The sequence below is a fragment of the Petaurus breviceps genome, unplaced genomic scaffold (assembly GCF_028583685.1).
Source record: "Petaurus breviceps papuanus isolate PSGF00001 unplaced genomic scaffold, PetGlider_PUasm1.0 90784, whole genome shotgun sequence".
NCBI classification, from domain to species: Eukaryota; Metazoa; Chordata; class Mammalia; order Diprotodontia; family Petauridae; genus Petaurus; species Petaurus breviceps.
The window spans coordinates 3,194,312-3,209,185 of NW_027187345.1; the positions used below are offsets into that span (position 1 = coordinate 3,194,312).

Here is a 14,874-nt window from a genome sequence, read left to right on the forward strand (position 1 = left end):
ATTCAACATAACAACTTCTCAGCATCCATGCAGCTTGCTCCCAGCAGCTCCAGGACCCCACAGTTCCTGTCCCTGGCAGTCCTCAGCAGGATTCCTTAACAGAAATTATGGCAGGCTCAAAAAAAGGAGTTTGCACCTCTGCCACCACCATGTTGCTGCTGCCGCTGCCGCCATGCTTCCAGTCACCCCACACATTCTAGCTTGGCTTCAGCTTCCTCTTGCCCCACTCCTTCCTGCTAAGTCAGCAAGTTCAAGGAGCATGGAAGACCTTCAAATCCCATAACCATTATGGCCTGCTTTAAAGATACTCCTTTCTTCTTTTTAAAATTTATTTTATTTTTAATTTATAGAATAAAATAAGCATTTCCATAATGCAGTAGAATAAAAAAAATGATTGCATAGAATAATAACAAAAGAAACTGAAAATCTGTTATGTAGAACTTGATATATATATTTGCTTTTTTTGGAGGGGGAAGGCAGGGCAATTGGGGTCAAGTGACTTGCCCAAGGTCACATGGCTAGTAAGTGTTAATCGTCCAAGACTGGATTTGAACTTAGGTCCTCCTGACTCTAGGGCCGATGCTCTATTCACTGCACCACTGAGCTGTCCCAATATTTTAAAATATATAATAAAGTTGTGTGATTTTCTTTTCTTCTCTTCCCTTTTCTCTCCCCCATCTCCTCCCCCCATGGCTGAACAAGTTGTGATATATGATTGTGATGGAATACTACTGTGCTATAAAACGTGATGAGCTCAAAATGAGCAAATCTAGATTAGTTTTGACTTTTTCCTTGAATTTTAGGCCTATTTTAGGCCAATTCCAGTTGCCTATTAGGCATTGCCATTTAGAAGTCCCTATTGGTTCTCCAGCTCAACTGGTCCAAAATCAAAGTTACCATCTCCCTCAAGCCTGCTCTGATTTCCACATTTCTGCTAATGGCAGCACCCTTCTCTTAAGTCACCCAGGATCAAAACCTTCATCATCCCATATGCCTCCTTTTCCTTCCGCATCACAACTAGCACATCTCCACATCCATGGATTCTATATTCCCTCATGTCCATTCTGCCCTTTCTGCTCCTGCTGACATTGCTCTAGTGTGTGACTTCTTCACCTGGATGTGCAGTATTAGCTTTGCAAATGTTATCCCTGTTTTGAGTTTCCCTACCTTCTGATCCATGTTACCATGGCCAGATTAATCTTTCTAGTGAATGGTTCTTATCCAGCTACTTCTCTGCTTAAAAATTTGCTAAATACCAAGTCCAAACCCCTCAGCTCTGCCGTCCAATTTGGCCCCAGTCAAGTTTTCCAGTTTTATTTTAAACTATTTAAACTGCCATTCCCTGTATACACCCCATGTTTGCATAGTTTTCTCCTTACTACCCATTATTCTAGAGTACTCCTCCTCCTTGATCTCCAAGTGTTGAAATTCTATCCATTCACCAAGGCTCTGCTCAAATACTCCTCTGTTCATGAATGATACCAGAGAAATTCATTTTTTGCAGCATATTAAAAATTCTTGTTGAATTGAATTACCTAAGTGTAGCCTTCAGAGTAAATCATTCTTATCTGAACTTAAAAACCCTTGGAATATTTCTTTTCTCTTTATTCATTTTTTATTTTTCCCTCTTTTCCTTTGCTATTTAATGAGAATGGTTTGTATTTTCCTGTTTGGGTATTAGCAAATATGATTCACTTGTCATTTTTTTTTCCATGAAGGGGTGTGCCGAAATGATTAGATTCCCATGTTAAGTGTGAAGTTAGACTAGACTAGATCGAAGCTGAAGGTTCCCTATCCCTGGACTAGATGATCCCTAGGGTAACTTTAAGATTCCATGACTCCATAGATTTGGAAGAAAGAATTCAAAATAGAATGGTGTGGGATATGTGCAATGGTCTTCTTTTATACAATATTCAGCAGCATGCAGAGTTGTACAAAGTGGAATGGCAATAGGAGAGAAAAAAAGAGAAGTAAAGTTTTGATAGAATCCATTTTGGGAAAGAATTAAGGAAGGAGAGGAATAGAAAATCAAAAGACCTGGTGAGAGGGAAATGAGGGGAAAGGGAGCAAAAATGTAGCAGTATCCAGACAACTTGGGTTCCAGATTCAGCTCTGTTACTTACTAGCCCTAAGCTAAGTCATATCCTCTCTCAGGGACTTGGTTTCTTCACTTGTAAAATGTGCAGATTATATTAGGTGACCTCTGAGGTTATTTCTGTTTCTCAGTGCTGTGATCCTATGATGATGAGAGGTCCTGGGGAGACACTAAAAGGAAGATGAGGGGATAGGGAAAAAGAGGTAATATGTCACACCTGTACCTTCCCTTCCCAACCTAGCTTTACAGGTTAGACTGAACTGCCTTTGCCAAACCTAGGAGACTGAAATGATGCAATGAGGTTTTAGCATGCACTTTTTCCTGCTTGTAATGTCAGCCTCACCACTTGCCTTACTGTGACAGTGACTTTTTCCCAGGTGATTTTTTTGGGGGGGAAGGGGGGAGACAATTCCTCTGGTTTCCTGCCAGAAACTCTGAAGCCACACCTGCAACCATTTCCTCTAGTCCTTACAAGAACAGATCGTGGGAACCCATGCTCACTAGTGGCATAAGGGTGGGGGAGTGTCCCTTCTCTAAAGCTAGCTGGGGCAGTTTCGGTGGCAGAAAGGTTGTTGGTAGTCACTTAGTTTTGTTTATACATGAGTAAACCCTTGTAGGTAGCAGACTATGGGTTTGCCATGAAACTGGGAATTGCTAGCTCTGAGGTCAAATATCTGTTCTCTCATTGACTTGAGTTTTTATTATGAGCCTTCTGAATTAATCTGTATGTCAGAGAATGATCTGGATCACAAGGATGATGTGTCTATAAATTAATGCTTGTAAAGCATTGGGAGATTTCATAATGAAAGGCTAGAAATACAAACCATTACTTTTATGATAGCATATGGTCCTGGTAAGCATGCAGATTTTAAAAACTGCTTGTTAATAATTCCTACTGTGACAGAGTATGTCATTAAGTGATGAGCCATCTTGACAGATCGGCTCTTTGGGTCACATTTACCAGATGAGGAAGGCATTACAATTCAGCCCAACTCTGTTATTCCAATTCCAAAAGGGTCTGTAGGTTCTGCTTAGACAATCTCTTGAATCTGTCTCTGCCCCATTCACTCCCCTCCCTTGCCACTTCCACTGCCAACACCTCCTTTGAGACCCTTCCCACCTCTTGTCTAGACTATTTATAGTTGGCATTTGTTCCCTCTCTTCTTTCCCCATCCTTCATACTGCTGTCAAAGTCATCTTTCTAATGCACTGGCTTGATCATGTTTCTCCCCTGCTTAAAAGCCTACAGAGTAAAAAATAAACTACTTAACCTGATGTTCAACTCCCTTCATCTGGTGCAGACCTACCTTTCTAGCCTTTTAAAAATTTCTTCATGCATTCCCCTTTGCGCCCCTAGCCAGATGGGACCTATAATCTATTTCCCCATCTCTTCCCGCCCTCCTGTACCTAGGTGCCTTTGTTCATACCATCTCGCATATACCTTTTGACATTCCTCCTCTTCTTCAAGGTCCTCTTCAGAGGCTATCCTCTAAATTTGTGCAAGATTCACCTGTCATCTCTTCTCCCAGCTTGATTCTTTCCTCCTGGAATTTCTTGAGGCCATTTCTTGCTACCTACTTGCATTGTATTTAAGCGTTATCCAAGCTATTGGGATAGGGACTGGACCTGTAATTTTATTGGTATAGGAAAGTTCCTTCACTGATTTGGGTCAGCCTCTTCAATGAAGCTTCTGGTGCCTTAGACCCCTGAGAGGTAAAGTGATTTGTCCAGGATTACACAGCCAGTGTGTGTCAGATGTGGGATGTGACCTCAGGTTCCTGGCCTCCAGGGTAGCTAGTTCTCCATCCATTACGTGAAGCTGCCTCCCTAATCTGTTCCAATTATTTGTGTGCATCCCTCTTAGTAGATCATAAGCTCCTTACGAGATCAGGAACTCTGCAAATCTTCATTTTTTATATTCCTGGCATCTAATAACATGAAACTTGCTTAGTTCAGCTAGATAAGATTTATTCAATATAGCCTTGGAACTTTGTTTTAACAAACTACATTTGTAGTTCTGAATGTGTACCATGTAGCACTAAAGCTTGTATGCATATAAAAATATATTTCCTAAAGATAAAGCAATTAAGTTTTTCCTGGAGTACTGATAAGCTCTTTCAGGGCAGGGACTGTCTTTGACTTTTTTTTATTTTTTTGGTAGTATCTCTAGTGCTTAACATAGTATCCTGCACTTAGTAGACCCTTAATAAATGTTTATTGATTGATTTCTGAATCTCTTTGTGATCAACACATTATTAACACGTCATAATACTCTGATACATTGTGCCCTTCCTTAAGGTTTGCTTATATCATTTTTCATCTTTTTATCCTTCATGCCTTAGGCTCAAACTCTGTTTAATAAGTATTTATTGAATTGAATTGAATGAATTGAATTTAGCCATATTCTCCCAGCAAGAATTAATTCTTTTCTCAGAAAACATACATTTTGAGGACGTATAATAGGAATCTATTGTTTTTTTTTTAAACACCTTCCCCCTCTCTGCCCTTCCCCCCTCCCCATAAATGTAGGGAGTTTAAAAAAACAAACCACGGCTGCTTTTTGTAATTTCTTGCTACTCTTTTACCACCCTCCCGGGTAGGTTTCTCCTTTATAACAAATATGACACCAGATGCAACCTTCTGTCCCAAAGTCCCTTGCTTTCCTACTGAGAGGAAAGAAGTAGTTCATTTGTCTGCCTCTTCGGAGCAAAGTTGGTCATTGCATTTAGTGACATCAGCTGCCTTTTTGTGTTACCAGACAACATAGGAAGTACTTTCTTTGTAAATTTACTTTAAGTGATATATAAATGCTAGCTATTATCATTCTCATTTATCTTATTGTAGTCCTGTGTATATCCTTCTATTTCTCCTTCCTTCTCTCTTTTTTTAAGCAATCGGGGTTAAGTAACTTGCTCAAGGTTACCCAATCAGTTATTTCTGGGTGTGGTGCTGAGTATCTGAGCCCGGATTTGATCCAGGTCATCCCGGCTCTGGGGCTGGTGCTCTTACTCACTGTGCTACCTGGCCGCCCCACTCTCCTTCCTTCTCTTGACATGGAACGATTTTCTTTTACAAGGGACCAAGAAAAAAGAAAAAGAATGGTAGGAAAACCTTAGAAAAATACCTTTCATTTGGAAGATTGGAGAGATTGTGTTAGCTACCCAAGTTTTTTAACCTCTTCTATAGCAGTTCCATTTATAAGAGTTGGCTAGGCTTTTTGGATCATCTGGTAGGATAGAGTTAAGAGTTTCTTGGAAGAAAGACTTCTTACAAATCACAATTCTTCTATTCCCATGGTATGCATTGCCTGTCTCCTTTTCACCTATTACTAGGGCACTCTGTTTCTGTCTCCTGTAAGTCTTTCTCTAGACTTAAGTGAAATCCATCCTCTGGCCATCCAAAAGCTGTCTGTTAGTTTTCTTTATGTACTGTGAAATAATATTCATCTTTGGAGATTGTGCCTGTTGAGTTCTACAGTGCTGAATAATGTTTGACTTTAGGCTTTAGGTAAGACTTACTTCATTTTTGTGGAAAAAAACCCTTAAATTTGAGTTGAAATCCTCTGTGGCATGCAAAATCGAGATGGCTGACAGTTGAAAGTCGTGCTTATGTAGAACATGAGTTTAAGCATTTTCAGTCTGGCTGCTTTTAAAGAGAACAATGGTGATTTTTGTAATTTGACAACTGGGTTCATTCAGTGTTCAAAGTTTTCTGTACCTAAGCTGGGTAAATAATGCTTTGCATTCCAGTCCTTCCTTTATTTATTGTCATCAATAACATGCTCTTAAGGGGATTTTTTTTTTCTTGGCAGCCTATTAATGAATGTTTTGTTGGGACTTTTTCCATCCACGAAGCACTGTAATATCTGATTTAATCTGGACATTGCTTAAAATAACCTGGTATGGTTTAGTTTACCAACGCCCATTACTTGGAAGATATTCTTAGAGGCAAGCACAAAGCTCAAGAAACTTCTGGTGGCTCATTAATACCTTGACTTCCAGAAGAGACTTGGGATGCCGTGAATTTTTGGCCACTGGCTGCCATGTAGATTGTCCTTTGCCTCTGGTACAGTATTCTTCAAGATGTACAGAGAAGAGAAGAAACAGTTAGTTAACTATAAGTGACTTTATTCAGTAGATTCCTAGTGAATGGTGAATAGGAATCCTGTGGTAAGCCAGGGGCTACTCGTCTCTCATTCTGATTGCTAGCTTATCTGTCCTTACCCCCTTTTCTATTCCCCGGCCCTAACATTACCACTAAATGCCATGGGGTCATTGGTTTAGCCCTTCAAGATTAAATTTCCTTTGACTCTTGAGAATCAATCATCCTTCTTCATGTCAGTCTAAATTTGAATGCTAAAGAATGGGTGTATGGCGTGTATTTTATGAATGTCTGGTGTCGGATCTTACTTGTAAAAACAGTTGGTTTGTGACACACTGTTGCTATCCCAAATCAAAAGACTGGAACCTATTGGAAGAAAGATACTGCTTCTTTAAGATCTTGAAGTTGGGTGCTTTTTCTCTGACCGTTTCATTTTTCTCCTACTCAGGAATTTATAGTCTCTGTCCTTCCCCATACTCATCTCCCCCAATTCCCTGCTGATTTTATTGAAGAAATGAAAGAACAACATGTTGGGGACCCTGGTAGTATTTGAAATTAGAGTGAATTAAGATCAAAATCTTTTTTGGGGGGAAGGAGGAAAAAATTCCTATAAACTAGAAGTTCAAGATAGAGTTTGCTTGCAGTGTACTTCTTTTTAAAAAGGTTTTTATTTCTTAGATTTAACTATTTTAAACCTTCTGTTCTTTCTTTAGGACTGTCCTGTGGCTGAAATGGAGGATAAAGTTGTAAATGTGGTAAGTGTGCATCCTTACTATTCTTATTCCAAATTTTAAAAATATATAGAAATAGAAAGACAGGAAGGAAGGAGTAAGCACATATTAAGAGCCTACTATGAACCAGGAACTGTGCTAAGTTCCTTAAATATCTCAGCAGCTCAAATACTGCCTCAACACAGGCTAACAGAGGTAGCTGGTGGTACAGTGGATAGAGTACTGAGCCTGGAATCAGGAAAAACTGAATTCAAATGTGACCTCATGCACTTAATCAGCTTTGTGATCCTGGGCAAGTCACTTAACCTTTTTGCCTTAGTTTCCTCAACCATAACATAGGGATAATAATAGCATCTGCTTCACAGAATTGTTGTGAGTATCAAATGAAATAATATTGGTAAACAAGCACTTTTCTCAGTGACTGGAAAATAGTAGACACTATATATTTATTTCCTTCATGTTTCCTTCCCTTCATTTGATAGGTAAGGACCACATTAATTAAGGGAATTAGGAATCCCATTAGGACTGAAGGGAAATGGGGTTTAAGAACAGCAAAATAGGGGCAGTTAGGTGGCACATGGAGAGAGTTGGGAGTCAGGAAGACCAGAGTTCAAATTTGGCCTCAGACACTTGACACTGGCTGTGTGGCCCTGGGCAAGTCATTTAACCTCAACTGACAGGGGGAGAGGGGGAGAAGGGAGAGAGAGAGAAGAAAAATAACACTAACCCCCCCAAACCCCCAAATTTGCACCCAATTCTGAACCAGTTATGTGTAGCATTTTCACTATTTTGTGACTATCTTGTTAATGGCAATGAAACATTGATTTAATGAACTTGATCAAATGTACTCTTTTAGTTTTTAGTTTTTGCTTTTTGGAGGGGAAAGGTAGGGCAATTGGGGTTAAGTGACTTGCTCAAAATCACAAGTCTAGTTTTGTTTTATTTTGGTTTTTTTGATGTTGTATCTGAGGCCACATTTGAACTCAGGTCCTCCTGACTCCAGGGCCTGTGCTCTATTCACTGCACCACCTAGCCTCCCTGTACTCTTTTAGTTGTAAGTTTTGGGGGAAAATATGTTGGCAGAAATCTTGTGACCAAGGGAAAGTACCATAAAAACTTTTTTTTTGAGCATTTAATAACTATTCATCATCACTTCCTCCTTTTGACATAAACCAGGCAAGGCTCTTTGATAAGGCCTTCCTTCTGCTGATGAAGAATTTAGCAGGGCTGTTGCTATAAATATATTTTCCATAAATAGGGAAGCTGAACAAATACAAAGAATTTTTAAAGTTCTCCCTCTTCCTCTTCTTAAAAGAAAAATTAATCTTTGGAATTCCTTCATTCATTAGTCCTTTAAATCTGCAAAGTATGTGTTTAGTAATGTGAGTGTTAATATTAACTATGCGATGAGAGGCAGCGTGATGCTTTGGCTAGAGACTGGCCTTGCAGGGAAGAGGCAATTAAATCCTGCCTTTAATTATTATGGGCTGTGTGACCACATCAAATCACTTAAACCTCTCTGTGCTCCCAGACAAATTATGAAGACAGTAGTTGCCAATCTACATCATTGGAGAGAGTTTTCCAACTAGGAGTTTTCCACATAGATGACGAACAAGTCCAAACCTAAAAATAAGCTTACTTAATTAAAAAAACCCAACAACCTTAATCTATGACTTTTATGAGGAGCCCATTTGGTGTGGTAACTTTTAATGGGTTAAGTGTGCTTATCAAAGTAGAAATTATAAACATTTAATGAGGATGAGGTGGGGAAAGGGACATCGACAAAGTCCCCAAAACTTTGCTATGTGTTTGGTCATTCCCAATGGCTAGTCCTTAGAGAATGGAAAACCTCTACCCACAAGAATTTCTATTGATGATTTATTCATCTTCTCCTCAGTGGAAGACAAGGGGCTTAACACAGATTCATGCCCTTTAATGGCAGCAAAATGGGTTAATAAAGAGACTTCATCTGTAAACTCTTAGATAAGTCATTCCTCACCCCAGCTTCTCCCCCAAGAAAATTGTGTCATTACTGAGATATGAAGCTACTTCTTTTTTAAGGAGTAAAGCACAGAAAGACACTTGCCAGACATTATTGCTTAAAGGAATGTCAGCTAAAACTGAAGATTATAATTGGATCATGTGTTTATTTATAAGTAGGCTTCAGAAATTAATTTGTTAATTTAGCCATTCTCGACTTATTTCTTTCCCCTGTAATTTTAGTCCAAGGTCCTAAATAGCATATGTGATAAGACCATCAGATCAACTACCGATCCAGTTATGAGCCAGTGTGCATGCCTGGAGGAAGTTCACTTACCCAATGTTAAGCCTGGAGAAGGCCTGGTAAGTATTCCAGTATTGTTTCTAAATGAAATGTCATCTTGTTTGGCAGATAAAAATTGTTATGTTAATGATTGTTCAACTTAACCACAGTTTTCAAAATCAAGCTACATTATGCTCACTCCCATTCCTGTTTTGCATATATGTCTGTGAACTTGAACTATACTGAGGTTCATTTTGCATCTGTTTAAATGTAAAATGAAAAATGGACTTGAGTGAAATTGTCATATCAAGGACACATCAAGGACAGAAAGGCTTTCTTTTTCAGTTGTGTTGGAGGAATGTCCTTCACTCTGATATGGTGATAGTGCTGAGAATACTTTACATAAAGAAAATATGAACTCTTTAGACAGGAAAAAAAAATAGGAGCTCAGTTGACCAGGGCATACAAAGCCTGGAGGAGGTCTTGATTGGATTAGCATGGGAGAAAGGTGCTAAAGAAAAGCTTCAGCCTGGGCAAAGGCTTGAGAAAGGTTCCATATATTATTTCAGAAGCTGCATAAGAAGACTAATGAACTGTGACAGTACATCAGTAGAACCTGCCAGATCGATGATGGAGAACAGGATCTATAATTAGTTAAATGTCTGAGGACCCATTTGGCAATTGATAAGGAGAGAAGTGGACATCTTGTCTGAGTTTTTAAGGGAGACAAAACAACTACTAATTAATTTCAGAGCAAGTAGAACTGAATGCCTCATTCATTAAGAACATTAGGGGTATAGTGATTTAGAGCAAAAGGTGTTCAGTGGGTCAGTCAATCAACAAACAATCAGGTGAATTTAATGAGGGAGGTTTGCTGGAGGGAGATGTTTTTGAAAATTGGGTTTTGAAGTCAGTGAAAGACCTACATTGTCAGAGCTTTGGAGGTCTTGACATGTGAAGAGAATTAATTATATATACAAAAGGCACAAAAAATCCAAGTCTGAATATATGCTTCTCTGTGTGCAGGGAAAGTGATCTCTGTAGAAAAAAAATATTATAAATGAGCTTTGTAGAAAAGTAGTGGGAAAGGAGACCTTTAAGGACGTACATTTAGTATTTGACGTGGTAAGTAATCTAGAAAGTCCTTGTAGGTTTCTTAGAAGGTGAGTGACAAGATGATTGAAATTGTTTTCTGAGGGTGATTCAGTATAGGATGGATTGGGGAAGGGTGAGGTAGGGACAGAGGGGGAATTGGAGGCTTTCTGTGGAATTAAACATGGTTTCCAAAGTCAAGATAGACAAGAATCTAGTGTTACATGCTTCTAAAACCTTTTTTTTTCTAGTTGGGTTGGTGTCTGAACTCTCCAAAGAATCCAGTAGACCTCAAAGAATGATCTGAACAATGCTTTTCATAGAGGGGGTATCTATTATATTCTGTTTGATGGTGGTGGTCTCCTAGCACTCAATGAATGAATGCTGTTTACTAACCAGCCTTGTGCTCTAAGGAACAGAAAAGAAAACCTTTTAAAAACCTTCTTTAAGCTTTCCATGCATTTAGGAAAATAAGATTGACAGGAATGAGGTGACTTAAGTAATGACCTACTTATTAGGTACCAAAAACTAGGAGTGAAGGCAAAGGAGGGAGCTTAGAGTCTAGGTTATGCATGTTAGTAGTGAAAAAGGATCATTTGTTGTTTTTAATTAACCTCAGGCAAGAGAAATGAATGAGCTTGATAGTTTCTGGCTCCTTATCAAACACCTCTAATTCTGCATTGATTAGATCTAGGTTAATTTATGCATTCCTTAAAATTGGTTTTATTCCCATGTTCCATAGTTCCTTGTGAATTCTGGCTGTCACAGCTATACATAGGATTTGTTTTTATTTTTTGTCTAGACAAGGAATTTCTTCATTGGAGTGATCTTCTAGTGAGATGTTGTTCAGTCCTTTGTTGTGTCCAACTCTTTGTGACTCAATTTGGCATTTTCTTGGCAAACCTACTTGCAGTGGTTTTGCCATTTCCTTCTCCAGCTCATTTTACAGATGAGGAAATTGAGGCAAATAGGTTTAAGTGACTTGGGCAGGAACACACAGCTAGCAAGTTTCTAAGGCTAGATTTGAACTCAGGAAGACAAGTCTTCCTGTCTCCAAGACCTGTACTCGATCTACTGTGTTACCTAGCTGCTCTGATCTCTATAGACTAGATCTCTATCTACTGAGCCATACCACCTCAAAAAAAGCATTTGATAGTAATTAACAGATGTGCTGGACAGAATCTTCTTGTTATCTTCTGGAAGCCCAGAAGTATCATTTCTTAAATTTAATACATAGCCTTTCCATACAGAGTTTTAGGAGAGTACAAATTTTTAAGCTCCCAAATCTTTTCACATTTGTTTAGAAACAAAACCATAACAATAAAAGAAACTACATGAACATTCCCCCTGTCTTCCAAATATAAAACTGCCGTCTGGATAAATGTCTGCTTTTCTCTTCAAAAAGCGTAGGAGTTCAGTTAAAGCATGCAATGTATCAGATTGTAGGATGTTTTTTAGATAATATTGAATTCTTACTCTGAATACTTTGACCCACTTGGTACATGGGAAACTTGGAGAAAGGCTAATGTTTGCCCCAATATAATGGGATGCTGCCCCCAGAGTCTTTGAGATGCCAATGGGGTTGACTGTTTCTGGGAGATCCATACTGCAGTTTTCCTACTGAAAGACTTCTGAGATATACCCCCTGACCTTGTTGCCACATGCCAGTGTACATTAATAATATCTCTTTGAAAAAAGAAGCCAACACTAAATTCAGTGCTGAGGCCAAATTTAATATCCTTTAAAAAATAAGCTCAGCAGAGCTCAAAATTTATTTACTTTAAAAATATCCTTTAGAGCCTAAATATCAAGGGTATGAAAGAAAGAACACAGTTGTTCTGTTTCTAGGTAAAGAAATAGGGGAGAACCCGGGATTGTGTGTTGGATACTTGAATTATCTGGCTTTCTTAGAAGAGCTGGCTCTGAGCATTCATCTGATAAGTCTCCATGGATGTCACAATCCTGCATTCCTAGTACAGAAGTGGTAAATCAATGAGAAGATTGCTTTCTGGTTGTTTCCTTAGTCTTTGCATATGTTTGAGGTTTCTGTTCTTCCTCAGGTTTCTTTGGCTGGAGCCAGAGGCTTTCACATTTGTTTTACTGGTCCTAAATATAGCTGTTGTTTTAAAAGAACTGTGTTAAAATGTTTTCTAAGGGTAAGTCCAACATGGTATTGGAGCATGGAGTTGGTTAATACATTTGTTTATGGATTACCCTAGGGCATGTACATCAAATCGACATACGATGGACTGCATGTGATTACTGGGACAACAGAAAACGTAAGTGCATGTTACTTAAATTTCAGAAGTATTTTTAAAAGAAATGTGATAAGTCTATCATGTTTATTTTGATTATTATATTTTAAAATTGTCTATTTATTCTTTCTCCTACATTCTCACCCCTACTCAAAACTCTTCCAACAAACATGCATGATCAAGGAAAACAAATTCCTTTACTGGTCATGTCCAAAACTTTAAGTCTTATCCTGGATCTTGAGGTTATCACCTCTGTCAGAAGGTTATCCTCTTAATTTCAATAGGTACCCTTTGCTGTAGAGGGGTGAATGCTGTTTACAAGAGCAAACATTTTTGTTATTGGTTTCTGCCAACAAAACTCAGCTTCAGGGCATGTTTCTTTTTTCTTCTTTTGTATGATCTATATTTACTTTTCACTGTTTTGTACTCTGCCTGTTTTTCATTCCCATGCCAAATAGCATCATTTTTACCTCTGTGAGTAGTGATTTCTACATGAACAGGGATTGGTGAGCCCAATTGTTTTACAGAAATTACTTGAAAACTTGTCACCATATTACTAGATTGCTATATTGGGTCTGCCACCTGGACTTGAAAGTACCTTCCACTGACAGAGCTGGATTTTGTAATGATATTCTTAAGTTAAATTCAGCATATATTCATTAAGTAACTGCTATATGCCAAGCACTAAGCCAGGTGCTGGAGATACAATGACAAAACAACTTTTGCCTTCATGGATCTTTTGTTTTACTGAGTATAATGACATTACACAGATAATTATAACACAAGGATTTGAGTGAATGGGGCAAAGGAGAGATTGGAGTATCAAACAAAACATATCCTAGAAATCTTTGAGGAGTAGCATAGGGGATCTGGAAAGATTTCCTCCTCTTCTCCTCCCCCCCTCCCCCCAAATTAAATAGCAACTGAACTTGGAGTCTTGAAGGAAGACAATCTGAAAAGCAGAAATGAGGAAGAAGGAGCATATTCTAGGTATGGGGTAGGAGGTGCTTTGATTTGGGAGAGTTTGCCTATAGATGCCAAGGGATAGCCAAGCCAGTAACCCTGTTTGACATGAAGGCAGAGTGTGTGAATTGTATTCATGGGAAATAAAGTTGGAAAAGTAGTTTGGAGTCAATTTGTAGGGAACCTAAAATAAGCTAGGCTAGGTTGATATTTTCTACTCAAAGGCACTAGAAAACTTGTTCAGTAGTGGGTGATCGGGCATGTTCATACCCGTGCTTTGAGGAAGATTATTTTGGTAGCTGATATCAGTGGAGAGGAGTGGGAGAAATGGGAGATAGTGTAGAAGACTATTAGCTTTAGTTTTATTTATCAGCTAGTGCTGAAGAACACTAGTTTCACAACTAGGCTGTGAAAAGGGAGAGGAAAAAAAAAGATGTGAGAGATATTGTAGAAGTAGACTTAACTGATTATATTTGGGATAGGCAAGGGAGGAGTCTAGAATGATTCCAAAATTAAGAACCTGAGTGATTGGAAGGATGCTGATGCCTTCAACATTAAATGAATGAATGAATAAATAAATAGGGAAATTTGGAGGATGGGTAGATTTGGGGTGGGAAGGGAAGATGACGAGTTCTTTTTTGATCATGTTGAGTTTGAGATGTTTATAGGGCACCCGGGTATCTGGAGATGTACAACAGTCACTTAGTGACTCAGTTCCAGACTGTGAGAGATATTAGAGCTGGATATCCAGATTTGGGTCATTTGCATAGAGATGATAATCAGACTTATTGGAACTAATGAGATGACTAGACTGGAGCATTTATACAGAGACATTCTGGATTAGCGTCTTGTGATAGTGATAAGGTATCACCCATAGGGGTCAGGAAATGGGAGATGATAGAGCAAAGGAGACTGAAGAGTATTGGTCAGTTGGATAGGAGTGAGAAAGTAGTGAAACCAGAGGAGAAGAAAATTATGCAAAAGCAGTGTGAGTGGGGGGCAGGGAGAGAAGTTTAACTAGAGAATGTTCATTCCAGATGACACAGTGGAGAAGGGGAGATCATGGGAATCTAGGGAGGAGAGTTCAGGAAGAGAAGAAGGGGGGAGGAAAGGAATTTTTGACTGAGCAGATGATGACTGTGAATAATAATGTTGACATTTGTCTAGTGCTTTAAAGTTTGCTGAGGGTTTTGTAAATGTTATTTTATTTGAGTCTCCATAACTCTCTGAGATAAGGTACTTTGGGGTATTATCCCCATTTTACAGATGAGGAATTCTCAGGTTAAGTGATTTGCCCATGGCCATGCCCTAGTAGGTATTAGAAGTAGGATATGAACCTTGGTCTCTTATAACTGGAAGTAGATTTGCTAGCTA

At 38.8% G+C, this 14,874-nt stretch overlaps 1 protein-coding gene across 2 annotated transcripts in view; it reads left to right on the forward strand.

Annotated features, from left to right (window-relative positions):
- The window catches only part of CNKSR3 (CNKSR family member 3), a 110,406-nt gene that overhangs the window by 78,617 nt on the left and 16,915 nt on the right, over positions 1-14,874 (forward strand). For both annotated transcript variants that reach the window (XM_069069628.1, XM_069069627.1), the window contains 3 exons: positions 6,910-6,951; positions 9,151-9,270; positions 12,502-12,561. In XM_069069628.1, the coding sequence (XP_068925729.1) occupies positions 6,910-6,951; positions 9,151-9,270; positions 12,502-12,561 (222 nt within the window). The remainder of the gene's footprint in view (positions 1-6,909; positions 6,952-9,150; positions 9,271-12,501; positions 12,562-14,874) is intronic.